This window comes from Kogia breviceps, chromosome 2 (genome assembly GCF_026419965.1).
Source record: "Kogia breviceps isolate mKogBre1 chromosome 2, mKogBre1 haplotype 1, whole genome shotgun sequence".
NCBI classification, from domain to species: domain Eukaryota; kingdom Metazoa; phylum Chordata; class Mammalia; order Artiodactyla; family Physeteridae; genus Kogia; species Kogia breviceps.
In genome coordinates, this window is record NC_081311.1 from 50,480,804 (window position 1) to 50,508,014 (window position 27,211).

General features: G+C 39.3%; 1 protein-coding gene across 3 annotated transcripts in view; it reads left to right on the plus strand.

The window, feature by feature from the left end:
• GRID1 (glutamate ionotropic receptor delta type subunit 1) overlaps positions 1 to 27,211 on the plus strand; it is a 679,656-nt gene that overhangs the window by 549,615 nt on the left and 102,830 nt on the right. For all 3 annotated transcript variants that reach the window (XM_067025226.1, XM_059053916.2, XM_067025227.1), the window contains exons 9-12: positions 6,003 to 6,104; positions 7,559 to 7,756; positions 11,624 to 11,948; positions 13,151 to 13,289. In XM_067025226.1, coding sequence (XP_066881327.1) covers positions 6,003 to 6,104; positions 7,559 to 7,756; positions 11,624 to 11,948; positions 13,151 to 13,289 — 764 coding nt within the window. The remainder of the gene's footprint in view (positions 1 to 6,002; positions 6,105 to 7,558; positions 7,757 to 11,623; positions 11,949 to 13,150; positions 13,290 to 27,211) is intronic.

Genomic DNA, 27,211 nt, shown 5'->3' on the forward strand with positions numbered 1-27,211 from the left:
CTCCTTCGCCTCTGCGCCCCTGCCATGAAAAGAGAACCAGCACTTAACGACACGTCTATAACTAGATGACAGACCACAAAGACCAATCTTCCAAAGGAGGTCTGTCCCATTTAGGGTTAATAGTCCTGCATTTAATAAGGACAGGCCACAAAGTCCCCAACCCCCCCTCCATCTCACAACTCAAACGCAGACATGAAGAACACCCTGATTGACTCAGGAAATATATTTTCCTGAGACCAATGGTTTATGAAATTTATTCTCCAATTGGCTGATCTCTTGAACAGTTGTTTGTCATCATCAGATTTGGAAACCATTTATCCCCTTTCAAGTGATGATTGTGCTGTAACCTCTGGCTCCATCCACGCTTCCGGTCTGGGTAGAGCAGATCTTGGCAATGAATGAAAACCATAGCTGTCTTATCAAATAGCGGCAGTTCTCGTTTTGTTTAACAGTGCTGGAAATTAGTTTTTCAGGCACTGATCCTGACAGGTCAGCAGTCAAAAGTGGGTTTCTGTGGCCATAAATTCATTGATCCCATAAACAAAATTCTGTCTGCAAAATACAAGAGGAAGTCAGAGTAGATGCACTTATGTACAAATGAAATGGTCTGCAGCTGTATGACTAAGTGTCAGGGCTTCTTTGGGTGAAAGGTTTTTCTGGCTTCCCATTTATCAAGCCTATCAGCCTCATTTGGCTTTTATTATCTGAAATTTTTTCTCCAGCATTCTGGTCCGGGAGCCCCAGCTGTCCTCAGGAGGGAGGCAGAACACAGTCTCTCCTAATCTTGATGGGCGGCAAGTTTGGGAATCCATTTAAAGGCTTTATTTTATTTTTTAAAAATTCCACTTCAGTCTTTTAAACAAAAGATTTTGTTTGAAAAGGATTGTGATTTTCTCTGCTCTGGTCTTACATATTGAGTGCTCAGAGGGACAGCCTCACTCAAATGAAGGTTTACCACTCTGGTCTTAAGATTTGGACAAGAGCCAAGGCTTTGTGGAAATAGGGAGATTCACTCAGCCTAGGGCACTTGGCTTCAGGCTGATGTGAGGGAATAATACACTTTCCTGACCAACTCAAGGCTCCCAGATCCTGGAACATGGTTACTCTGATGTGTTTGAAGGCAGAATTTTGGTTTCTCTTTGAAGCATATTTTCTTTCTTTGTTAGACTACAGGATGCCTGAAGGCCAGGGAGAGAGAAGTGAGTATTGAAAAACAATAAACTAAAAAACCTTTAAGCCCTAAGTACTTTCAGACAAAAGAAATAGGAATAATAATGACAGGTTGGAGGAGTTTTTTTTCTTTCTCTCAAGAAGTTGCACTTTGATTTAAATGACTTTGCCTTTGGATGGTCTGAATAGTAACTAATAGGGTTTGATGCCACCCGCCCCTCTTCCTTAGTGGAGGAAGACTGCCTGTCTTCATGGGGCTGGGCCCCAGGAGGGGCCACTGCCCTGGCTCCAAACCCAAACAGGCTCATGGGGCCCTACACAACCTTGGAGGTGTCTTAGAATGTGAGATGCTGTCCTGGAAGACCTTGCAATGTGCCTCTTCTAGGAGATGGGCACCTCGGCCATAGCTCCTTGCAATCAGAGAACTGATGTATTCAATATTAAGTTCTGACTCGTAGACTGGCCTTGACCTACCGATAGATAATTTGACTCTGATTGCTTCCTTCCATTCAGCCCTCAGTCATACAAGTGCATGTGATAGGATTTTGCCTTATCACCTGTGCTAGCTATTTTTATCAAAAGCGTATTTTCCTTTTTGTGAAAGTAATGACAAACCTGTTAAAAACATAGGAAAGCATAAAAAAAGTAATCATGGTTATTCATAATTCTACCACCAAGATAAATCCAAATATTACATTTAAACACATTTCCTCCCGTTTTAACCACTGCCTTTAAAAAAAGACATAATTAAGGTCGCATGGTACACACCTTTTAATATCTTGATTCTTTACTCTGTGATTATTATTTAAGTTATTTTATTACATATTATTTCAAAACTGTTTTTTCCTTTGAACAGCCCCTCAACATGGTAGGCAGGGAAGGTATTTTTATTCCGTTTTATAGATAGGAAAATGGAATCTCAGTGAAGTTTAATTTATTCAAAAATATTTGTTGCCTCTTGTAATTTAACTACTGTGCTGTAAAATGTGCTGAGGTCACTCAGGTAAGTGGTGGAAACACACCTAGAACGTAGATATATTGGCTCATAAACATATGCTAATTTAATACCTCCGAGTTCCCAAACCATACCAGTAATAGGGAGCTGATCGTCTAGAGGAGAAATGGCATTCAAGGCAAGGTTAGAAACTCTGAGATGGGAATAAGCAAGGCAAGGTCCAATCCAAGTGCCCAAGACTCTAGACAGTTTATGAAGACAGGGTTTGGATCCCAGGGAACAGGGTAAGAAACCCAAATAGCACAGCAGAATCACAGACTTAGGTCTAGAATGGAAGACACTGAAGATCATTTCTACTGCAGCTTTGTATCAATGGTGGAGATTGAACTAAACATTTCATTACTTGGGAGGAATGTATCATACTAATCATACCAATGTAACATCTTAACAGGGGAAACTGGGTGTGGGGTATATGGACGGTCTCTGCATAACCTCTGCGACTTTTCTGTGAATCTAAAACTACCCTGAAGTAAGAGCTTATTTTTTTGAGAAATTGAGTAAGAGTTCACCAGACCCAGCCAGAGAGAGATGACATTCCAGGGAGAAGAAACTGGATGTAAAGAGTCAGGAGGGAACACCATGCGCTTGAGAAAGGTGAGGAATTTGGTGGGGTTGGAGTGAACTGAAGCTGACAGTCAAGGCTGGGTCTCGATCAGGAAGGCCTTTTCATTTGGGCCAAGTTTAAAAGTGTTAACCTTTATTCTTTAAGAAATAGGAAGTAATTAGAAAATTTTAATTAACATAGTTTGTATTTGAGTTTATGATAAATATCAGCACAATGGAGGAGGGCTGTTAAGAGAGAGAGGTTGGGGTAACAGTGGGGAGGCTGTTGCAGTCCTTCGGGGCAGAGGTGCTGCTGCCTTGAGCCAGACAGCGGGCTGGAAGCAGGGGATGGTGAGGGCAGAGATGGAGAGGCAGAGCACTTCTCACAGCTGAGCTAAAACCCTAGAAGGACAGGGCTTTATCCCAACTGTTTCTCCTGCTTCCATTCCCATGACTGATTACAATCCCAATAGAAAGACAGGTAAAGTCGGTTGATCAATGCCAAGCAGAGCCTCATTCCAGGTGCTCATCCAAACCAGGGCAGCACAAAGTCGAGATGCCCCTTCACCAGTGCCAAGGAGGTTGAGCAGCAGGTGTTATGAATTCAAGTCCTGGTACAGAGCAGAATATCCAGTCCCTGGAGCTGATACGTGATCTTTGCTTCCATTATGACTCTGTAAGTCGTTGAGGTAGTAAAGGGGACCTTCATAACACCAGCCAACCCAGGGGGTGCAGCAGATCACACATAGAGTTAAGCAGCCCCAATGCCTGGGCTAAACAGTTATGGGGATGAGATGCAGACTGCCCAAATACACACCATGAGTCCCCCGAGTCTGATATCGAAGTGTCCAAAGAATGCAGGGAGTCAACACCTTGACTCCGTTTGTCTGAGTCTGTCTTTTCCCTTTGACCAGCATTGGAATCCGGCTTCAGGAATTGATCCCAAGTCCCAGGGCTATTTCCTGAGACCCCACAGAGAAATAGCCGTGAAGTTTCCTTCTCACTATACCAGTTCCAAGAGTGTGGCATCTTTGATGTCCTTGAACAGGACTTTGGATAGATCTTAACTTTGTTCTTTACTGCAGTGCCCCTCAAATTAATGAGTGGTGGCTGTAGGGAGTTTCCTTAGAGTATGTGACTGTGCTCTTAACCAAGTGATTTATTCCTCACTTCCAGTCATCCTATTATCTAGGGTGAAGTGTTTTTTTTTTTTTTCTTTTTTTAACATCTTTGTTGGAGTATAACTGTTTTACAATAGTGTTAGTTTTTCCTTTACAACAAAGTGAATCAGTTATACATATACATATGTTCCCATATCTCTTCCCTCTTGTGTCACCCTCTCTCCCACCCTCCCTGTCCCACCCCTCTAGGTGGTCACAAAGCACAGAGGTGATCTCCCTGTGCTATGCGGCAGCTTCCCACTAGCTATCTAATTTACATTTGGTAGTGTATATATGTCCCTGCCACTCTCTCACTTCGTCACCGCTTACCCTTCCCCCTCCCCAGATCCTCAAGTCCCTGCTCTAGTAGGTCTCTGTTTTATTCCCATCCTACCACTAATCTCTTCGTGACATTTTTTTTTCTTAAGAGTCCATATATATGTGTTAGCATACGGTATTTGTTTTTCTCCTTCTGACTTAGGGTGAAGTGGGTTTTAGCTTGTATCATGTTGGAAGTGATGGCAGGAGGTTCCAGGTTCCTTTAAACTTGTTCTAGAACAACATATCTCATTCTGATGTTCCTGCTTTAGGCCTCAGGGTTCTAGTATCTTCCAGGTAGAGCGGCCCCACAGATTCTGGAACTGTGGCCTCATAGTCAAGGCTCAGGGTGCCGACCTTGCTGCAGATATCAGGGCTATGGGAAATGCTGGGAGAGTAGAAGTGTCTGTAAGCGGCACTATTGGTGGCTCCTTTAGGGCACCTGGTGGCACTTTTCCACAGAGGGGTAGTTCTTTTGCTCAGCCTAACTAGGTCTTGTGGGTTTTCCCTGGCGAAGGGTAGGTGCTACCTGTGACAGTCTGAATTTTAACCCCTTGGTACTGAACTGATGGTCCATGGATCAGCAACAGCAGCACATGGGAGCTTGTTAGACAGGCATAATCTCAGGTCCCAGAATCAGAAAGTGCATGCAAAATCCCTGGGTGATTTGTCTGCATATTAAGGTTTGAAGATCACTGCTTTCATCTGTAGCAGTGGTTCACAATCCTGGCTGTGCATTAGAATCACCTGGGGAGCTAAACGACCCATATCCAGTCCACTACTGACCAGTTAAATCAGACTCTCGGGCAGGGGGGCAGGCTTTAGTTCGTTTTAAAAGCCCTCTTAAGAGACTCTAATGTGCAGCTACATCAGAGGCCCAGTGATCTAGAAGAGCAGAGGTTTTCAACGAGGATCGCTGGGGAAGCATTAACATTCCTCATGTCCAAGTGCTGAGACCCTAATTATGTTGGCTTTAGATGGGGCCAACATCTGTATCTTTTTACATCTCACCAATTAATGATTAAGAATCACTGTTTGGACAAAGGGTTCATCGTTGTTGCTCAGGCCCTGCAGGGATGCAGGGAAGGGAAGCAGTCCCAAGAGCATCTGTGTCTCCAGTTGTTTCTGAGCCAAGATAGGGTCTCCTTGACCATCTTAGATGGTCTTAGATGGTCTTAAATGCATCTATTGGACAGATCCTGCAGGCTCAGGAGGATGTGGCAGACCCAGAGCACATGTATTCTTGGCCTCTACCTGCCTATCAGGGAAAATTATGAAGTTTGCACTACAGTGAAGACAGTGAGCTCTTGGTCCTGTTTGCAATTGGCATCAGGGTGTAAGACAACTGTAAATTGGGGTCTTCGTTACCTGCTTCACTTCTGATATCATCCTGCTCTGGTGATGAAAGCAGCTGATCTCAAGGACCTTCTGGCCCGGGCAAGTCAAAGGAGTATTAAAGAAAGAGGGCACTTTGTGCGAGACACATTGACATGGCCTCAGTAGGTGGACAATAAAATTGGACATAAATGTTCATTCCAGAAACAAGTTCCTACCAATTGGTTTCATTTCAAGGATGAGGCAAGTCCTCAAGCTCCAGATGAGCTGCTGGAGGAAGTGGAGCTCTATCTGTCTCACCTTTATTCTTTCTAAGGTTGTAAGATGCCTCTAGCTCTCTGGGAAACTCCTAGGGTTGTTGTCTACCTGTCTGCCTGATTCAGGAGCCCAGTTTAGGAGTCGATTCCTAAGGTTTGCACAGGTGCCCGTTCTGTCCCTCACACTCCCTTTTTCCTTCACAGCTGGCGACGTGGGACTCGGAGAAGGGCCTGAATGGCAGCCTGCAGGAGAGGCCCATGGGCAGTCGCCTCCAAGGACTGACTCTCAAAGTGGTGACTGTCTTGGTAGGATCATGGGCATATGGGGGATGTCTGCCATTCAGGCTTTGAGTCAGAGGCTTCTCTCTGTTTGGCTTGATGCTGGGTTTAGAGAGAAGGGGATCTTAAGTAGTGGCTTGAGCTTTCAAAAGGCCTTTCACTCAAACAATTTTATGAATAGTGAAGGAAGAGTGAGATTGGAGATTCTGCCCCAAGCCTCTGAGACCTTCCATGGGAGGTCACTGGACTGCTCTAGAGAAGGACCACTAATCCAGATCCAGTCCTGAGCTCCAGAGTGGGCATAACAACTCTACTTGTTCTTGGATGTAAATGATCTTGACCTACTGGTGGTCCTTAGGAGAGCCTTGCTGGTAGCTAGAGTCCCCAGAAGGATGTTGGGAGGACACATCCTTCCAGAACCCAATACCGCTGATGGGCCCATGTGACACAAAGTTCATAATGAAGACCATTTGTTGCAATATCTCTGCATGGTTGTCCTGGAATCAGACTTTTACATATTTAAGATACCTTAGAAGCATCTTCCTTTCCATTTCTTTCTTCATCTCTTTAGAACTGTAGGAGACATTTTAGATTTATCTCTTATTAGCTGGTAAGACATGGTGCAAACATTCCCCTCTGTCCCAGCAGCACTGGCGTCTCTTGGCTCTAGAAGCCTTTGGCAGCCACGTCTCCGCATTCCCCATATGTCCACCAGGAATAAACATTATACCTTATTTCCCCCCAAATTTAAATTAATGAGATGTAGTCTCTGGAGCTGCTGCCAAAAGGCCCCTTCTTGTTCAGTTTCACAGGGTGGTGGTGGGGAAGCCTGAGGTGTTTTCCAGATGATCACGTGCCCTACAAGAGCACATGTGACACAGCACAAAATGTGGGAATGTGCACATGGCCTGGCTTTGAACTTTCAGACCGTGGGGTTTAATACTATCCTGTCCCTGACGTGCAGTGTGGCTTTGTCCTGTGACTCAGCATCCATTTTCTAGTACAATCTGATAGATGTATTACTGTCTTCCCTCAATCCAGTATCACAGAGCTCTGTTGTCATTTAATATCCTGGATGAGAGGGATCCACATTTCTTTTGTGGATCCTGAAGAATTATGGCATTTCCAAAGGACAGAGTCCTCAATGTTACAAATGAAGGAATGAAAACAAGCCCTGCTATTCTGGGAGATGGGGCTCTGGGCCGAGTCTGGTATGACACAGGACAAATAAATCTGTTCCTCCATCAGTATGCTGGCTGGAGGGATTTTCCTGTACCCTGTATCCTGAGTGTCCACAAACTGCTTTAGAAAAGGGCAGAGAGGTTCAGACTCCAGGCCTAAATTGGCTAAATACAATGCACATGTCCACAAACGTTCTGAAATTATGGTTCATCAGATTGGTCTCTCTAATAATACCCTGGCAAGATGTGTGTTAATGAACCTGTGATTTAGTTGAAGAACATTCATTTTGTTGTCCTCAGGAAGAGCCTTTTGTGATGGTGGCTGAGAACATCCTTGGACAGCCCAAGCGCTACAAAGGGTTCTCCATCGATGTCCTGGATGCATTGGCCAAGGCTCTGGGCTTCAAATATGAGATTTACCAGGCCCCCGATGGCAGGTACGGTCACCAGCTCCATAACACCTCCTGGAACGGGATGATCGGGGAGCTCATCAGCAAGGTAGGTCCCCAAAGCAGGTCCATGCGGAGGGGTACCCCAGTCTGCCTCTGGGGTGATGTCTAAATTGGGCCCATTATGAAGTTGGAACCTTGGGACCAGCTAGACAGACCACAGTTACCACTCTTCACACACTAAGGATCTCTTTTCCTCCACCCCCCTCCTCCCTGCTATACCCATTTTTGCTCGTTTATTTTCTAATTCCCTGGCACTTTGTGTTTTCCTTCTGTACCCATTGCTCTCATTCCTTTGAAACGTGTCCACTGTGCCTGTTCTGTAATCCACACTTCATGAAATCCACTCCCACATTTGGGCTGCAGTAGGAGCCCAATTCTCACGAGGGGTTGTTGGGGGGAACTGGTGCATGCTTATTCTCTTCTTCAAGGCCCACAGGTGGGCGTGTATATCGTGTGTGTCCACATGCATGTGTGTAGGTGAATGAGTGTGGGGGTGTGTCTGCATTGCTACGTATAAGTGATACGGCATTCCCCAGCTCCTCAGATTAATTTCAAATCATTAATCTTCCTCCTTCCTGTAGAACCTGGGTCCTCATTTAGATTCATGGTGTGAGGCCAATTTGCTGTGTCCCCATCCTTGACCCTTCTGCCTTATGACCTCTAGGTCATTTCCTGACAACCATTTACATTGGTGGATCTGCTCAAGCCCTCCCTCTCCAGTATTACTGTTGCCATCAATCTTGATGACATTTCTGACATTCCTACAGGCCACCCTGGACTTCGAGTGCTTTGACCCCTTCACCTCCAGTGACCTTTGAGGACCTGCCCCCGTGCATCCTGTTAGCATCTTGCATGTCCCTGTCACTGTCCCACTCCATGACTAAATCCTGTCGTCCTTCTGACTCTTTCTGGCCTAAAACACAGGTCTTCTGCTTTATAACCCATGAATGCAGACACAAGGCTTGTATTCTCTTGTATTCTCTCCGGTTTCTCCTAAGCTTAAAAAACCAACCAACAAAAAAAACACACACAACAACTTTATTGTGGAAAAAGTTATATATAAAATTCACCCATTGCAGATGTATCATTCCGTGATTTCTAGGAAATCTAGTGAGTTGTTCAATCTTCACCATACCTAGTTTTACAGTACTTCCATCACCCCAGTGAGATCCCTCATATTCATTTACAGTTAATCCCATTCCCAACCCCAGCCGGAGGCAAACTTTAATCTACTTTCTAGCTCTATAGATTTGCTTTTGCAAACATTTACTATAAACCGAGTCGTATACCATATGTGGTCTTTTGTGTCTGGCCCTTTTCACTTGGCACATGTATTTGAGGTTCATTCTTCTCTAAGATTTCTGTGCCCTTCTGATACTGCATCCTTTCCTGGTGCATCCTCTGTGGTTGTCCAGATAAACCCCTGTTCCCTTCATCCTGTATGATTCTCCTAAATTATTCTTGATTTCTAGTTACATTGAAACCCTGACCTGGTTCTATTATCTACCCTCTGACTCTGACATCCAGCTTGCTGTATGCAGCTAGAGGAGAAAATCACAAATTCGTCCAGATGGATGTATGAACAATGTGTGGCCTCCCAACTCAACTGGGCCTTCGGGACGGTTCCTTAACATGTCCTTTAGTGGGTCCCTTGGCTACATTCCTTAGAGACTATTTCAAAACTTTATCTTTCTCCTCAAGCAACCTAATAATCTTCTATCTTAAATTAGAAAACAGGGCTTCCCTGGTGGCGCAGTGGTTGAGAATCCGCCTGCCGATGCAGGGGACACGGGTTCGTGCCCTGGTCCGGGAAGATCCCACATGCCGCGGAGCGACTGGGCCCGTGAGCCATGGCCGCTAGGCCTGCGCGTCCGGAGCCTGTGCTCCGCAACGGGAGAGGCCACAGCAGTGAGAGGCCCGCATACCAAAAAAAAAAAAAAAAAAATTAGAAAACAAAGTGCTCTTATATTAGGGAAAGAAATGGAGACATCTGGGCAAGAGATTCTACTTCAACTTCCTATGAAGTTCATATCTGCAGACATGTGCCCTCACCTCCAGTTTCAGGGTAGGGGGAGTGTTTTTCCTCCTGTTACAGCTCACCCCTCTACCAGCATCCCGAGTCAACTCTCTTGTGCCTCCTCTGGACCTGGTTTCATAAATTAGTTTCCCTCCATCCTATGTTGTTAACCTGTCCTGATCCCCTCGATTTCTTTCTCTGTCATTAAATATGCTCCAAACTTAAACAAAACAAAAACAAAACAGACAAACAAATAAACCAAGAAAACCAGAAAACCTCCCTGGATCGTGGGTTTCTGAGAAGAGAAGCAAGAACCAGAGATGCAAATGTGGCAAGTCTGAGATCTCTGGCATGGCCACCTCCACCATTTTTTCTCTTTACTCTAGGTATGTTGTTGGATTTCACAGTTTAGTAGTCAGTATATTTGCCCTTCTAGCCCGCATATTGGACCTGATAAAATCCTTCTATATAGTTTTCCCCAATTTGAATATGTAGTTTGGATCAGCTGTCGCAACTGGTCATTCCAAAATAAACCTAGTTCTGACGATGCCTCCTACTTAAGAGACACCAGAGCCAAGATAGAGATGATCACTGTACATTTTAATGCTCTTATGGTAACATCCACCTAGGCATAAGGATCCTAGTCTCCACCAGTCTTGGCAGCTTTAACCTCACAATCTAGTTCCATCTTAATGGGGTCTTGGGTGCCCAACTAGCTCAGTTAGTAGAGCATGAGACTATTAATGGGTCTTTGTCTATTTTTTTAAGGTATTTTAAATTTATTTATTTTATTTATTTATTTTTGGCTGTTTTGGGTCTTTGTCGCTGCTCGTGGGCTTTCTCTAGTTGTGGCGAGGGGGGGCTACTCTTCGTTGCAGTGCACGGGCTTCTCATTGTGGTGGCTTCTCTTGTTTCAGAGCACAGGCTCTAGGCACCTGGACTTCAGGAGTTGTGGCTTGCGGGCTCTACAGCGCAGGCTCAGTAGTTGTGGCACACGGGCTTAGTTGCTCCATGGCATGTGGGATCTTCCCGGACCAGGCCTCGAACCCGTGTCCCCTGCATTGGCAGGCAAATTCTTAACCACTGTGCCACCAGGGAAGCCCTCTTTGTCTATTTTTAAATTAAGCTCATCTTGGAAAGCAAAAATCTTGGGAGGTACTTTTGAGGTCGCAGCACAGGATGCCCAGAGAGCTCCTTCATAGCATGGCTTTACTAAAGGACGAAGCAGCCCATATGTCTGAGAAGCCATGAGTTAAGGCAGGCAGAAGATCAAAGGAAGTGGATGACCCCTATTTTCTTGGAGGATGTTACTCTCTGACATAGAGTCTGCATATAAAACAATCTAGGCCTGATACACTAATGAGATTCAAGGTAGTTGTATACTCACCATATAACTTCTAAAGTATTTTAGAAAAGAGAGGGCTAATGGCATTTGGAGAGGTTTGATGGAAAAATGGAGTGTTCCTGTGGCCTTGAAGTATAGGAAGGATGTAGATAAGGCCAGAAGAAGATAGAAGGGAGTTGGGGTGGGGATGGGGGTGGGCGGTAAGAGGGAAATACCAGCAAAAGAAAGGAGATAGTTCACTAAGGGGACTGTTAAGAAAGTGAAGAAAAACTGTAATTCACACAGGAATGAAGATGGTTATAGAGTCTTTCCTCCAGAAGTGGTTTCCAGGAGTTTTTAGGGTTTGGGAGAGAAATTTGTAAGGTGAAAGAGGTAATAACAGACACCTTAGTGCTGGATTTTCCTTACAACATTCAAAGTCACGAGGTGTCAACTCTCGAATCCATTTCCTCTGAACTGAAACCCAAAGGGCAGAGGACAGGCCTTGACCCAGGGTAGAACCTAGTGGTAAACTGAGGACTGCTGTCTGATGAGATGGGTTTGCCTTTCAGAGAGCAGACCTAGCCATCTCCGCCATCACCATCACCCCGGAGAGGGAGAGCGTAGTGGACTTCAGCAAGCGGTACATGGACTACTCAGTGGGGATCCTCATCAAGAAGCCCGAGGAGAAAATCAGCATCTTCTCCCTTTTTGCTCCTTTTGATTTTGCCGTGTGGGCCTGCATTGCAGCAGCCATCCCTGTGGTTGGCGTGCTGATATTTGTGTTGAACCGGATACAGGCCGTGAGGGCTCAGAGTGCTGCCCAGCCGCGGCCATCTGCTTCTGCCACCTTAAACAGTGCCATCTGGATCGTCTACGGAGCCTTTGTACAGCAAGGTACCCTCCTGGTTTCTCAATGTTGGAAGAGCCCCAGGGGCTTGGAAGAACTTGTCCATTGGCAAAGTTCTTGAACGCATTTTGCCAAAGTCATTTTAAATGCAATTTTATTTAATCTCTAAGGTAGTCCTAATATCATGCTGCTCCCAGTTTCTCTATGAGTAATACCAGGTAGGAACTAAATGAAATGACAACATGGAGCTTAACTTCAAGTCCTGATTTTCCACTTTAGATAAAATTAACCTCCGAGTTCTGCTTTGCACTTTCCTTAACTCCCACATTAGATTGATTGTTATGCAGACAGGGTTGTCAGATGAAACTCTATCTTGTTTAAATTTGAAGTCTTAATGGGGTAAAAAGTCAAAATTGTTTTGCAATCATCTAAGCGGTACTCCAGCCATTCTTGAGATACAAAGTCTCCTGTCTCTGAGACGTCTGGATAGCACTTGGGGAGTTACAGGATTGTGCGGTTTTGACTGGAAACAACAAACTGCAGAGTTCCTAATGTGAGTCCTAGCCTTATTTGCAGCATGGCAAATGTATGTATTATTTGCTTGAGAGGTTATATAAGAATAGTCAGTGAGGAGTTTTCTTCTGTTACCACCTAAGGGACCAAGGAGAAACAATTGGCCTCAAAGAGGCAGCTTCTGACTGCAAGACACATGCAGTGATTTCTGAAAATCATAGGGAGAAACAAAGGTCATCTAGTGAGGGCTGAGTAATAATAGTGATATGGTACATCTCATTTCTTAAAAGAAAGCCAGGAAATCCTCCAGGTAGGAGGTAATTTTACATTTACAGAATTCCTGAGACTGTTCCATGTGAATTTAAAATGGAAAGGGACATTGCATAGGGTTGCAGCCCTGAAAGTTCTCAACACAGTGAGGTAGAATCTTCTAACTAGAAGATTTTGATATTCAGAACTCTACTGTTGACATTTTGACAAACATCCTGTCACTAAAAATGCCAATCCTAGCTTTTCCATATTTTGTGGTCTGCCATCCCTTTCCAAGATTGGTGGTCCTAGCATTTTTTCCCCAGAATTGTCAGAGCCCACCATAACCAGCTGGCAGTCACTTTCCTGATCCCCAGCTCACCGCCAGGGGTGGTTCCCTATGCCTGGCCGCAGGGCAGAGAATTTCTCCAGAGATGCAAGCAAGAGCAGAAGCCCAGGACCAATCCCCTTTTCCTGCCTCCTGCAGGTGGTGAATCCTCAGCGAACTCCATGGCCATGCGAATCGTGATGGGCAGCTGGTGGCTCTTCACCCTCATTGTGTGCTCTTCCTACACAGCCAATCTTGCTGCCTTCCTCACAGTGTCCAGGATGGATAACCCCATAAGGTAAGATCCATTACTCCTTCCAGAAGGCTGTAAAGAGAGGATGCAAACCTAGCCAGGGCAGCCTGGTGTCAAGGAGGCAGAGAAGGACTTAGATTCCAGATCTGCAGTTTGATGACAGTAATCTTTAATGCATGAGGAGCATCACTCCTGTTGTATTTTATTTCATGCACAATTAAGCAATGTATAAATTCCTTAAATAATATTTCTTTGAACATTTAAATTCTGCTTATAAGACTATTAAATCAAAACATTAAAAATTAACAAATTAAAAGTCCTCAGACCTTTCAATATTGATTACAAACTTATTTAATCAAAATTTTGAAACATTTAATTAAAATTAGTTAAAACCACAAGTCTAATATATTTTTCCAATCTTCAAACATCTAAAATTTATTTTTAAAAACATGCCAGTTATCACAGTGATTAGAAAATTTATGTCACTTACAGTTACAAAATTGTAAAATTATTGAAACCAAGGACTAAAAATGTTTCATTTTAACCAAAATGTTAAAAATATGGCATAAAAGAATTCGTTCAACATAGTGAAATAACTTGGAAATGCCTTTGCTTTATAGTCAGATTCTCACATACTGTGTGAATTACAAAAGAGCTTGGACAAAGTGAATGTCTGTTGGATATGTCATCCCTGAACTGACCAAAGGCAAAGATCTAGTCCATACTTCCTTGGGTGCAAAACTCTCTTCAGTATCACCTCTTATGGTTTTCTGTGTCCCTGCCTTCAGTAATTTCTCCTTTAATTCATCATACTTACTATCATCATATTGATTCTTTTGATCCATAGCCCTATAATCAAGTCATCCATACTCAACCAGCTTCTATAGCTCCCAACTGCCTATTTGAAAGAGGTCAGATTCTTGATTAGGATTCAAAATTCAGGATGACATTATCTAGTCTTCATTTTAATTGACATTTTATTGAGATAATTATAGATTCACATGCAATTATAATTAGTAATGCAGCGAGATCTCATAATATCTTTTAACAAGTTTGCCCCAATGGTAACATTTTGCAAAACCAGGATATTAATGTTGATACACTTGACTGATTCTATTCAGATTTCTCATTTGTACTTGCCCTCATTACTGTGTGTGTAAGAGTGTGTGTGTGTGTGTGTGTGCATTTGATTCTACACAATCTTATTGTATGTGTAGATTTGTATTGTTCTTTTATAACCACACTCACCTCCTTTGCACTTCTTCCCCTCCACGTCCTGTTCTTAACACCTGGAAAACACTAATGTGTTCTCCATCTCTAAAATTTTGTTGCTTCAAATATGTTAAATAAATTGAATCACACTTTTGGGATTGACTTTTTCTTTCAGTATAATTCTGTGGAGATTCATTCAAATTGTTATGTGTGTTAATAGTTCATTGCTTCTTTTTGCTTGGTAGAAGCCAATGTAACACAGTTTATTTAACAATCCACCCATTGAAGGACATCTGGGTTGTTTCCAGTTTTGGGCAATTATGAATAAAGCCACTGTGAACATTTGTGTGTAGGTTTTTGTGTGAACATGTTTTTATTAATATGTGATACATATCCAAGAATGTAATTGCTGCATCTGTGGTAATAGCATGTTTTATTAAAAAACGATCAAACTGCTTTCTAGTGACTGTACCATTTTACATTACTAGTAATGTAGGAATGATCCAGTTTCTTTGCACCTTTGCCAATATTTAGTGTTGTCACTATTTTTTATTTTACTATCCTGATAGGCATGGTGAGATAGCGCATTGTGATTTTGTGTTTCCCTAACGACTAATTATATTGAATACCTTTTCATGTGCTTATTGCTATCTGTGTATTCTCAGAAAACACATGAAATACCTCTTCATGTGTTTTGCCCATTTTCTCACTGGATTGTTAATGTTGAGTTTTGAAAGTTCTTTATATATTTTAGACACTGGTTTCTTGCCAGATGTGTGGTTTGCAAATATTTTCCCCCACTCTGAAGTTTGTTTTATCAACCTCTTATCAAGGTCTTTCACAAAGAGTAGTTTTTAATTCTTATGAGGTCTAATTTATAAATTTATTCTTTTGTGGATCATGCTTTCGGTATCAAGTCTAACTCTTTGCCTAGCCCTAGACCCTGAAGATAATCAGGGATTGTTTGTTTGTTTGTTTGCTTGTTTTTCTAAAAGTTTTTTAGTTTTACATTTTGGTCCACAATCAGTTTTGAGTTAATTTTTGTATAAGATGTGAAGTTTGAGGTTTTTTTTTTTTTGGCTATGGATGTCCAATTGCTATAGCACCACTCATTAATTTAATTGCTATTTAAGTTTGTCCGAAATCAGTTGAACATATTTATGTGGGTCTATTTCTGGGTTCTCTATTCATTCCATTGATCTATGTGCTGATTCCTTTGCCAGTAGCACACTGTCTTGATTACTGTGGCTGCACAGTAAGCCTTAATACTGAGCACAGTGATTCCTCCCATTTTTATTGTTCTTTGTCAAGATTGTTTTAACTATTCTGGGGCCTGCATTTTCCATACAAATTTTAGAATAAGTTTGTCTATGGCTATATAAAAAAATTCTGTGGTTTTGACAGGAATTGCATTAATTATAGTTATAAGTGCTTTAAGCCAAAAGATCATTATTTGCTGAGAATATTTATCATGAATGGGTACTGGATTTTGCCAACTGCTTTATTTACATTACATGCCATAATTGTATGCTTTTTCTTCTTTAACTTATTAATATGGTAGATTAAATTGATTGTTTTTTCAAATGTATATCTTGAATGAATCTCACTTTGTTATGGTCTATGATTCTTTTCATATACTGTTGAATTCCGTTTGCTGATATTCTAGTTGAGGATTTTTGCATCTAAACTTGGAAGAAATATTGGTTTGTACTTTTATTTGTTGTGTCTTTGTCTGGTTTTGATATCAGGGTAACACTGGCCTCATAAGGTGATTTAGGAAATCATCTTCTATTTTTTGGAAGAGATTATGTAAAATTACTGTTAATTCGTCTTTAAGTGTTTGGCATTATTCTCCAGGGAAACCATCCAGGCGTGGAGATTTCATATTTTTGGAGCTTTTAAATTGTGAATTAAATTTTTCATAGCTATAGGGCAATTCATATTGTCTGTTTCATCAAGTCTAGTTTGTTTATAGTGTTGTTCATGTTTTCATTTACTTGTTGATCTTCTGCCTTGTTGTTCTATCAATTACTGAAAGTGGGATATTGAAGTCTCCAACTATTTTTGTAGACTTGCCTCTTTATCCCTTCAATTTTATCAATTTCTCTTCATGTGTTACATGTGTATATGTTTATAATTGTAATTGTTATATATTCTTATTGATGGCTGTTTTATCATTATATAATGTTCTTTGTTTCTCGTAAAATTTTTGTTTTAAAGTCTACTTTTTCTGATCATTAGCATAGCCACTCCAGTTCTCTTTTGATTATCGTTTGTACAGAATATTTTTTCTATCCTTTTATATCATTTCAATCTATCTGTCTCTGAATCTAAAGCGAGTAGCTTCTACATAGCAAATAGTTGAATTGTGGTTTTTAATTCAATCTACCAATGTCTACATTTTAATCAGAAAGTTTAATCCATTTATATTTAATGTAATTAGTGATAAAGAAGACTTCACTTCTGCCATTTTGCTATTCATTTTATATGTCTTACATCTTTTTTGTTGTTCTTTTTCTCCATTACTGCCTTATTGTGTGTTAAGTAGATATGTTTTGCATACCATTTTAATTACCTTATTGTTTCTTTTACTATATATTTTTTGAGTTATATTCTTAGTGGTTACCCTAGGCATTACAATTAATATCTTAGTTTATAGCAATTTACCTTGGATTAATACTACCTTATTTTAATAGTATACAAAAACTTTGCACTTATATTATTCTGTTCCACTGCACCCTTGCCCCAACAACTCATTTTTGAAGCTGTCAGGTCCCTTCCTTTTTAGGAGATAGTTTTTTTTCCAATTTATTCAATGGATAGTCTTTTAAAGTTCGTTTTTAAATTGTTATTTTTTGGTATTTTACTTCCTGAATAAACTTCACTTTTTTAAAAAAACAAATTTACCTAGATATTAGAATATATTATTAAAATGCATGTTTTTTTTTTTATTTTTGTTTTTAAAATTGTGGTAAAATATACATAGCATAAATTTTATCATTTTAATCATTTTAAGTGTACAATTCAGTGTCATTAAGTATAATCACAGTATTCTGCAAATATCACTACTATCTCTAGATCACGTCATTTTGCAAATATATATACAATATTCTTTATTCCCCTCTTCCCCAGACCCTGGAAACCACCATTCTATTTTCTGTCTCTATAAATATGACTCTCTAGGTATCTCATATAAGTGAAGTAATACAATTTTTGTCTTTTTATGACTGGTTTATTTCACTTAGCATGTCTTCAAGGTTCACCATTTTGTCATATGTGTCAGAATTTCCTTGCTTTTTAAGGATGAATAACATTTCATTGTATGTATATGCCACATTTTATTGATCTGTTCATCTGTCCAGGAACATGGGTTGCTTCCATCTTTTGGTTATTATCTAATAATGCTGCTATAAATATAGGTATAAAAATAGCTGTTCAAGTCCCTGCTTTCAGTATTTTGGGGTATATAGTCAGAAGTGGAATTGTTGGATCATATGGAAATTTTATGTTTAATAATTTTGAGGAACTACCTTACCATATTCCACAGTAGCTGTACCATTTCACATTCCCACCAGCAAGACACAAGGATTCCAATTTCTTTAAATCCTCACCAACACTTGTTTTTGTTTTGGCTTTTTGTTTTTATTTTTGTAATAGCTATCCTAATGGGTATGAAGTGATCTCATTTTGGTTTTGATTTGTATTTCCCTCATGATTAGAGATGTTGAGCCTATTTTCATGTGTTTATTTTCCATTTACATATCTTCTTTATAGAAATTTCTATTCAAGTCCTTTGCCCATTTTTAACTGAGTTGTTTTTGTTTGTTTGTTACTAAGTTGTAGGAGATTTTTATATTCTGGATATTAATCCCTTACAAGATATGTGATTTGCAAATACTTTCTCCCATTCCATGGGTTGCCTTTTCTTTCTGCTGATAGTGTCCTTGGATACATAATTTCTTTTTCTTAATTTTGATGAAGTCCAAATTATCTATTTCTTTGTTGTTGTCATTGCCTTTGCTTTTGTTGTCATAACTAAGAAATCTTGACACCATTGTTGAAAATCATTTGACCATTTATGGGACAGTATCTCTATGTTGTCTATTCTATTCCATTTGTTTGTATGTCTGTCATCATGCCAGTTCCTCACTGTTTTGATTACTGTGGCTTGTAGTACATTTTAAATTCAGAAGTTTGAGATCTCCAACTTTGTTCTTCATCAAGATTGTTTTGGCTATTTGGCGTCCCTTGAGATTCCATATGAATTTTGGGGTGGATTTTTCTATTTCTGCAGAAAACATCATTGGAATTTTGATGGAGGTTGCATTGAATTTATAGATTGCTTTAGGTAGTATTGACATTATAACAATATTAAGCCTTCCAATTTGTGTTTTAAATTTTTTTTCCAAAATTTTTAGTTTTTGGTGTACATGCCTTTTGCCTTTTTGGTTTTTTTCTTCAGTATTTTATTCTTTTTGATATTATTGTAATTGGAATTGTTTTTGTAATTTCCCTTTCAGACTGTTCATTGTGAATGTATAGAAATGCAGCTGGGTTTTGTGCATTGATTTTTGTATCCTGAAACATTGCTTAATTAATTTGTTAGTTCTAATAGTTTTTTTTTTTTTTTCTTTTTTTTTTGCGGTATGAGGGCCTCTCACTGTTGTGGCCTCTCCCGTTGCGGAGCACAGGCTCCGGATGCGCAGGCTCAGCAGCCATGGCTCACGGGCCCAGCCACTCCGTGGCACGTGGGATCTTCCTGGACCTGTGTCCGGGAACGAACCCGTGTCCCCTGCATCGGCAGGCAGACTCTCAACCGCTGCTCCACCAGGGAAGCCCAGTTCTAATGGTTTTGTGTGTGTGTGTGTGTGTGCATATGTGTCTGTCTAATTTTAGCATTTTCTACATATAAGGTCATGTTGTCTGACAATGAAGATACTTTTACTTCTTCCTTTCCAATTTATTTCCAATTATTTCTTTTTCTTAGCTAATTGTCTATGATTTCTAGTACTATGTTGAGTGCTATGTGGTAAAAGGAGATATCCTTGTCTTGTTCCTAATTTTAGAGAAAAGTCTTTCAGTCTTTCACCATTGAGTATGACGTTAGCATTGGGTTTCTCAACCATTGTTATGTTATGGTTGTTTCCTTTTATTCCTCGCCTGTTGAGTTTTTATTATGAAAGGGTGCTGGATTTTTTCAAATGCTTTTCCTGCATTGAGATGATAATGTGGTTTGTATCTTCATTCTGTTAATGTGCTATATTACATTGATAAAATTTTTTATGTTGAACAATTCTTGCATTCCAGGAATAAATCCTTCTTGGTCATGGTACATAATCCTTTTATTATGCTGTTGAATTCAGTTTACAAGTATTTCACTGAGAAGTTTTGCATCAACATTCATTAGGAATATTGGTTTGTAGTTTTCTTTTTTTGTAGTGTCTTTTTTGGACTTTAGTATCAACATAATGCTGGCCTCGCAAAATGAATTAGGAAGTATTCCCTCCTCTTGAATTTTTTTGGTAAGAGTTTGATGAAGATTGGTGTTTCTTCTTCTTTTTAAAAATTATTTATTTATTTGGCTGCATTGGGTCTTCTTTGTTGCACGTGGGCTTTCTCTACTTGCAGAGAGTGGGAGCTACTCTGCATTGCAGTGCGCGGGCTTCTCATTGTGGTGGCTTCTCTTGTTGTGGAGCACAGCACGCTGGCTTCAGTAGTTGTGGCTCGTGGGCTCTAGAACAAAGGCTCAGTAGTTGTGGCACACAGGCTTAGTTGCTCCATGGCATGTGGGATCTTCTCAGACCAGGGATCAAACCTGTATTCCCTGCATTGGCAGGTGGATTCTTAACCACCAATCCACCAGGGAAGTCCTGGTGTTTATTCTTCTTTAAATTGTAGAATTCCACAGTGAAGCTATCTGGTCCTGGGCTTTTCTGATTAGATCCTGATTAGATCTCCTTTAGTTATAAGTATATTCAGATATTCTGTTTCTTCATGATTCAGTCTTAGTAGGTTGTGCATTTATAGAAATTTGTCCATTTTATCTAGGTAGACTATCTAATTTGTTGAAACACAATTGACAGGTATTACGATATAAATACATTTGTTCTTACTGCTATCATGTTTACATGATTTCTATGCATTCTTTATTATTTTCATAAAGTTTAACATTCATTTACCATTGTTATTACTGTGTTTCTCCCACCACCTTCCCCCCACTAGAAATCAAGCATCCTCTTTTAACCTCCAGTGGTTTCCTTTAGGCTTAAATTTGCATGCACTGCTATTTCTCTTTCAGAATCAAGATTGAAACCATATATTCATATCTCTTCCTATGCAAGAGGATAGTGGAATATCTTTTTTTCCTCTTCTGCCACCTACTCAATCAGTTTTTTGGTTGATAGAATCTGAGATTTTAGACTCAGTTTACTCTGATTTTTTTCTTTTGTTATGTTTTTAAATCTTCTACAGTTTCTCTAAGATACATATTTGGCATTTGCATTCTTTTGTTTTATCTCATCCATATTTATAGTCATTATTTGGACTGAATTCTGTTTTCAAAATGTTTCAATGCTTGTTGAATTCCTCTTTATTCTATGATTTAGCCATCATTCATTTCTTTATTTTAATGCATTTTTATTCAACTAGAATAGCTCTTTGAGCAATATATCTAGCAAGAGTGGTGTATTTTCTGTGACAACATATCTGTGAATCTTTTTCTGTTGTATTTACACATGAATTAAACTTATCTGGGTGTAGTATTCTTGTGTCACAACTTCTCCCCTTACTATTCTATAGAAGTTGCTCCATTGCCTGAATTCTATAGAATTTGTTCCCTTGCTCTTCTTGTATGTAATGCTACAGAGAAGTATAAGTATACCCCATTCACCTTCTCTTTCTCCTCTCCTCTTTCTTTACCTGTCTTCCCCTTCTTACTCTGTTCTCTGTACTCCCCTCTTTCTCTCCCCCCTACCGTTTCGATCGTCTTCCCCTTCCTCCTTCCCTTTCCTGTCTCTTCCTCCTCTCCCTCCTATGCTTTCTGTCCTTCCTCTTCCTCCCTCTTCCTCCCTCTAGTTTAATCCTTCCTCCTCCTCCCTCCCATTCCTCTTTCTCCATATCCACATGAAAACCTGCATGTGAATTTTTTATAGCAGTTCTCCTAAATTGTCAAAATGTGGCAACAACTAAGATGTCCTTAAAGAGGTAAAGTATAAGTAAACTGGAGTACATCCAGGTAATGGAATATTATTCAGTGCTAAAAAGAAAGGAACTGTCAGGCCATGGAAGAACATGGAGGAACCATAAATACATATTGATGAGTGAAAGCCTTATGATAAATAAATACATATGTATGTATGTATATACATATATTTACAAATTTTATAATGTATAGATTTATTTTATATATGTATATAAAAAGAGAGAGAGATGTATGGATTTTATGAAGACCCATGTATATAATTTTTAAGATATCTTTGTGGATAAAATGGGAAAAAATATGAGCAGGGCAGCACTAGATATATATTAGGCCAAATAAAGCCAACTTAACATATTTTTAATTGATGATGCTATTGGTGTTGTATCTAAGAAGTCATGGCCAAACCCAAGGTGGATCAATTGCTCTTTGCAAACTGAACTTAAAGGCTTTTTATACATGGATCATCATCAATTTGGATGTGACGATTCCATTTTTAAAATTAACTTATGGATAAAGACATTGAACAGGAATCATAAACAGTTGGATGTGACCTGAATTTACTTCCCAAGTTTATGGGGTTTTTTGGTAGCACAGTATTTTAAATATTTAAATCTGAATGACTTTGGTGGTGCTAGCACTCTTCAGGTTGCCTCTGGTCCCACCATCCTCTGTTTTATTACAACTGCCAGCTTCACACTTTCACATACTCACCTTTCAACATCAAGTCATTCAAGTTAGTGCCCTGTGACATAGAAGACCTGGATGACTCTTTGTGAGCTAGCAAGTCTTACACATCCGTGCTATTCAAAGTGTGGCACACAGACCAACATTGCTGGCATAAATCCCAGGCCTTATCTCAGATCTCATGAATCAGAATTTATATCTAAGTAGGTCTCCAAATGATTTTTATTCACATTAAAGTTTGAAAAGCACTGCCTCCAATTAGACAAAAATGATCTATGAAATTCTAATAGCCTGAAGCGATTGGCTTCAACTAACAAATGCATTTTAATAGAGCTATACATCAGTTCCTGCCTTCAGGGCACCACAAACTGAAAAAGAAAGATGGTGCATATTAATGGTACCAAGAAAAAGAATGTGGGACTTACTCTACATGCCATGATGGAATAACGGTTATCTGACTAGACCTCCCATCATTACCAACTATAAAACTGGAAAAATATGCTGTTTACAAGCATTTTAAACATAAAGGCACAGATAGTTTGAGAAAGAAGGGAAAAGATATATCATGCAAATAATAAGCATAAGAAAGCTTGTGAGGCTATCTCAACATTAGGCAAAGTAGAATTTATGCCATAGAGTATTACAAGGGTTAAAGGGGGACCTTACATAATGATATAAGAAACAATTTCACCAAAAAGGCAATTCTAAATATGTTTGTACTTTATAATGAAGCATCAAAGTTTATGATATAAAATTTGACAAATCTAATGGGAGAAATAGAAAAATCTAATATAGTCCAAATTTTAATTTCATTCTCTTAGAAATTCACATAACAAGTAAGCAAAAGACTAACAAGGCTATAGAAGATCTAAAAAATGCTATAAACCAACTTGATGTAATTGATATTTATAGGACACTATACCTAACAATTGCAGAATATACATTCTTTTCAAGTATGCATCCACCAAGATGCATGATTCATTGGGCCATAGAGTTAATTCTCAATCAAGTTCAAAAGAATAAAATCTTACCAAGTATGTTCTATCACTATAATTGAGTTAAAGTAGAAAGAAAAAAAAATCTAGAAAATCCCCACTGAAATTTAAATAACATAATTCTAAACCTATGGGTCAAAGAAAAAAAGTCATAAAAGAAATATAAAAAATATTTCTAAGTAAGTAATAATGAAAACACGATATATCAAAATTTGTGGAATGCAGGTAAAATAATGCTTAAAGGAAGGTTTATAGCTTTAAATGCCTATATAAGGGACAGAAAATGCTTAAATTTGAGATTCTTAGTTTCCCTCTCAGAAAAGATTAAAAAAAAAAGAACAGGCTAAACTCAAAGTAATTTTAAAGAAAGACATAGATTATGTATAACAACATAGAAAATTAGCAAAGTCAAAAGTTGGTTGTTTGATAAGTTTAATAAAGTTAATAAACCCCAAACAAGAATAATCAAGAAAAATGAGAGAAAACTGAAATTATTAATATCATGAATGAAAGTGGGGATTTTACTATAAATCTTTTAGACATTTAATGAATAATAAGACAATATTATGAACAACTTTATGCCAGTAAATTCAACAACTTAAATGAAATGGATACATTTCTTTAAAAACACACCTTATAAAAACTGATTTTAAAAGAGACAGAAAATCTGAATATTAATTATCTATTAAATATATTGGATTTGTAAGCCTCACTACAAATGAAATTCCAGACCCAGATGACATCACTGGTGAGTTCTAGCCCAACACTCAAATAAATGACACTAATCATAAACTTTTTCAGAAAATAGAGGAGAAAATGTTTTTTAATTCATTTAATGAAACTGGCATAATTCTGATACCAAAACCCAAAAAGGATATTACAAGAAAAGAAAATCACTGCCCAATATCCCCCATGAACTTAGATGTAAACATCCTCAACAAAATGGTAGGAGATTGAATCTAGCAATATATAAACAGGATAATACATCATATTCCGGTATAGTCTTATCCCTGGGATACAAGCTTGTTTCAGTATTTGAGAACCAATTAATGTGATTCACCACATTAACAAAATAAAGGACAAAATTCACATGATCATCTCAAATGATACAGAAAAGCATCTGACAAAATTAACCACCCATTCATGATTAATAAATAAATACATAAAAAGAAATTTCCACACCCTGATAACAGTACAGAAAACTGACTACTAACAACATACTTAGTGATGCTTTTTCCCCAACATCATATTGTGGGTCCTTGTCTGACCAACAAGCAATAAAAGAAATGAAAGGTGTACAGACTTGAGAGGGAGAAGTAACACTGTCTGTTTTCTGATGACATGATTAGCTTTGTGAAAAATCCTAAAAGTCTTCTAATAAAATTAAATCTAATAAATAAATCTTCATAGGCTGCCAGAAACAAAGTCCCTATACAAAAATCAATTGTACTTTTACATACTAATAACCAGCAACTGGAAAACAAATTTTAAAAAATTATAATAGTACCAAAAGTATAAATTCTTAGGAATACTTTTTTTAAAAAATGAATAAGTTATACCTTTAGCAGAAAATTTAGTGGAAAATGTCACCAAGAGAAATTAAAGATCTAAATAAATGGAGAGATATCCAATATTCATGGATCGGAATACTCAATACATTGAGATGGCAAATCGTCCTAACTGAGCTATAGAGTCAAGGCAATCCCCATTAAAATCCCAGCAGTCTTTTAAAAAATAGAACTGGAAAAGATTATATATATATTCAAAGGCTGTAGAATGGGGAACAGAATTTTGAAAAAGAACAAAGTTGGAAGACCAGCACTACTTGATTTCAAGACTTTCTACAAAGCTGTAGGGGCATTCTGCATGCCCTCTGTCAAACTGTATTTAATCTCATTTCTCAGTGCTCTTGCTTCCCTGGCTATGTTCCTCAAAGATCACAGTTAGTTTTCTGCTCTGTGGCCTTCACTAAGCTAGTTATTTTTGGAACACTCTTCTGTGCTTTTGACCCAGCCAACACTGACTCATTTCTCAAGTCTCTACTCAAATGTCACCTCCTCACAGTGGCCTTCCTGGATATTCCTCAATTTAAATCACCCTTTTCTATTTTTCTCCTTCATATACTTTAGTACTTGTCTTTCTTAGTAGTTGTCACATGAGTTTATGTGTTTACTTTTTGTTATAATGCATCCGTCCTTCTAGATAATAAACTCCATGGATCCAGGGACTGAGTTTGTTTGTCCTCCATTGTATAACCAATGCTTAGCACAATGCCTGGCGCAACTCAGCTGCCATAACAAAATACCATAGACTGGATGGCTTAAACAACAGGAATTTATTTCTCATAGTTCTGGGGGCTGGGAAGTCCAAGATCCCGGTGCCAGCAAATTTGGTTCTTGGTGAGAGTCCTTTTCCTGGCTTGCAGATGGCCTCCTTCTCTCTGCTGGGTCCTCACATGGTGGAGAGAGAGGGAGCACTGGTCTTTCTTCTTCTTCTTATAAGGTCACTAATACCGTCATGGGGGTTCCACCCTCATGACCTTATCTAAACCTAATTACCTCCCAAAGGCTCACCTCGAAATACCATCACATCAGAGGTAAGGGCTTCGACTTGTGAATTTGGGGAGGGCTGGGTGACATACAACATTCAGTCCATACCGCTCACTATGTATGCCCAATATATGTTAAATGGATGCCTTAAGTTTTGAAGGAAGACTTGTTCTTTTTGGTTCATATATAGAAAATGAGGAACCTTGGGTAGAACAATTCAAGATATAGGGTTTAGCTCAACAACAAAAAGTCCCTTCCTGGCGTCAGACCTGTCTGAAGTTTAGTAAATGACCTTGGGAGGTGATGAGCTGCATATCCCTAGAAGTGTGTCTGCAATAGCTGGGAATCAGGAATGTCACTCCTAAACTCTGAAGTCATGTATTCTGTGCACCTTGTTTTTCGGGTCACACACCACTTATAGATCTGTATTCAAAGAAGGAGTTGGCTTTGCTTTTTGTTTTTCTCTGATTATTTTTATCTTGAGGGCAAAGCCTTCTATTGGGTATACATGTTGGTCTCCTGCTGGACAAAGTGTTGCTAGAACACCTTTTTCTAAAGGTCACATTGGAGATTTTCCACATTTTTTGATTTTTTTGAATCATCCTTTTTATTCCTCTATTGCTGCTGTTTTCATGGATCCATTAGAATCACATGAAATGCAGCTTGCAGTCTGTGTACTGTTTCACATTGGAACCATGAGATTCATGAATTGAAAAGCTCCAGATTTTTATGGCTGTGATAAATCATCCATAGGCACAAACTGGCTGTAGAATTTGTGTTCAGGCTCAGGCTTATGAATGTATAATATATGAGCAAAATTGATATAATTCAGGAAAGCTGGGTTCATAAGGGGCAAACAGAATGTGCCACTCCTGTGATGGGATGCACGCCCACTTCTCTCCTGTCGCATCTAGAACTACATCATCATGCTGTGAAAGAAACGTGAAAGGCTTGGAATCCAGTCCTCTGAAGCACATGTTGGAATCCTAAGGAAGTGTAGAGATAGGGCTTCCTCAAGCTTACTGTGTAGACTGTTCAAGAAGATGATCCTTCTCTATGGCTACCTTAAAGTCGCATGCCCAAGGTGCTGGGAGACCTCAACTGGTATTTCTCACACCTTCTATTTTTTCTAAAAAAATAGACTAGTTTTTTGAATGGCTTTAGGTTCATAGGGAAATTGAGTGGAAAGTATGGAGAGTTTCCATACACCCACCCTGCTAATTTCCCCTATTATTACTATTTTGCAGTAATGTGGTACATTTGGTGAGCTGACATTGTTACATGATTATTAACTGAAGGTCATAGTTTACCTAGGGCTCATTCATGTAT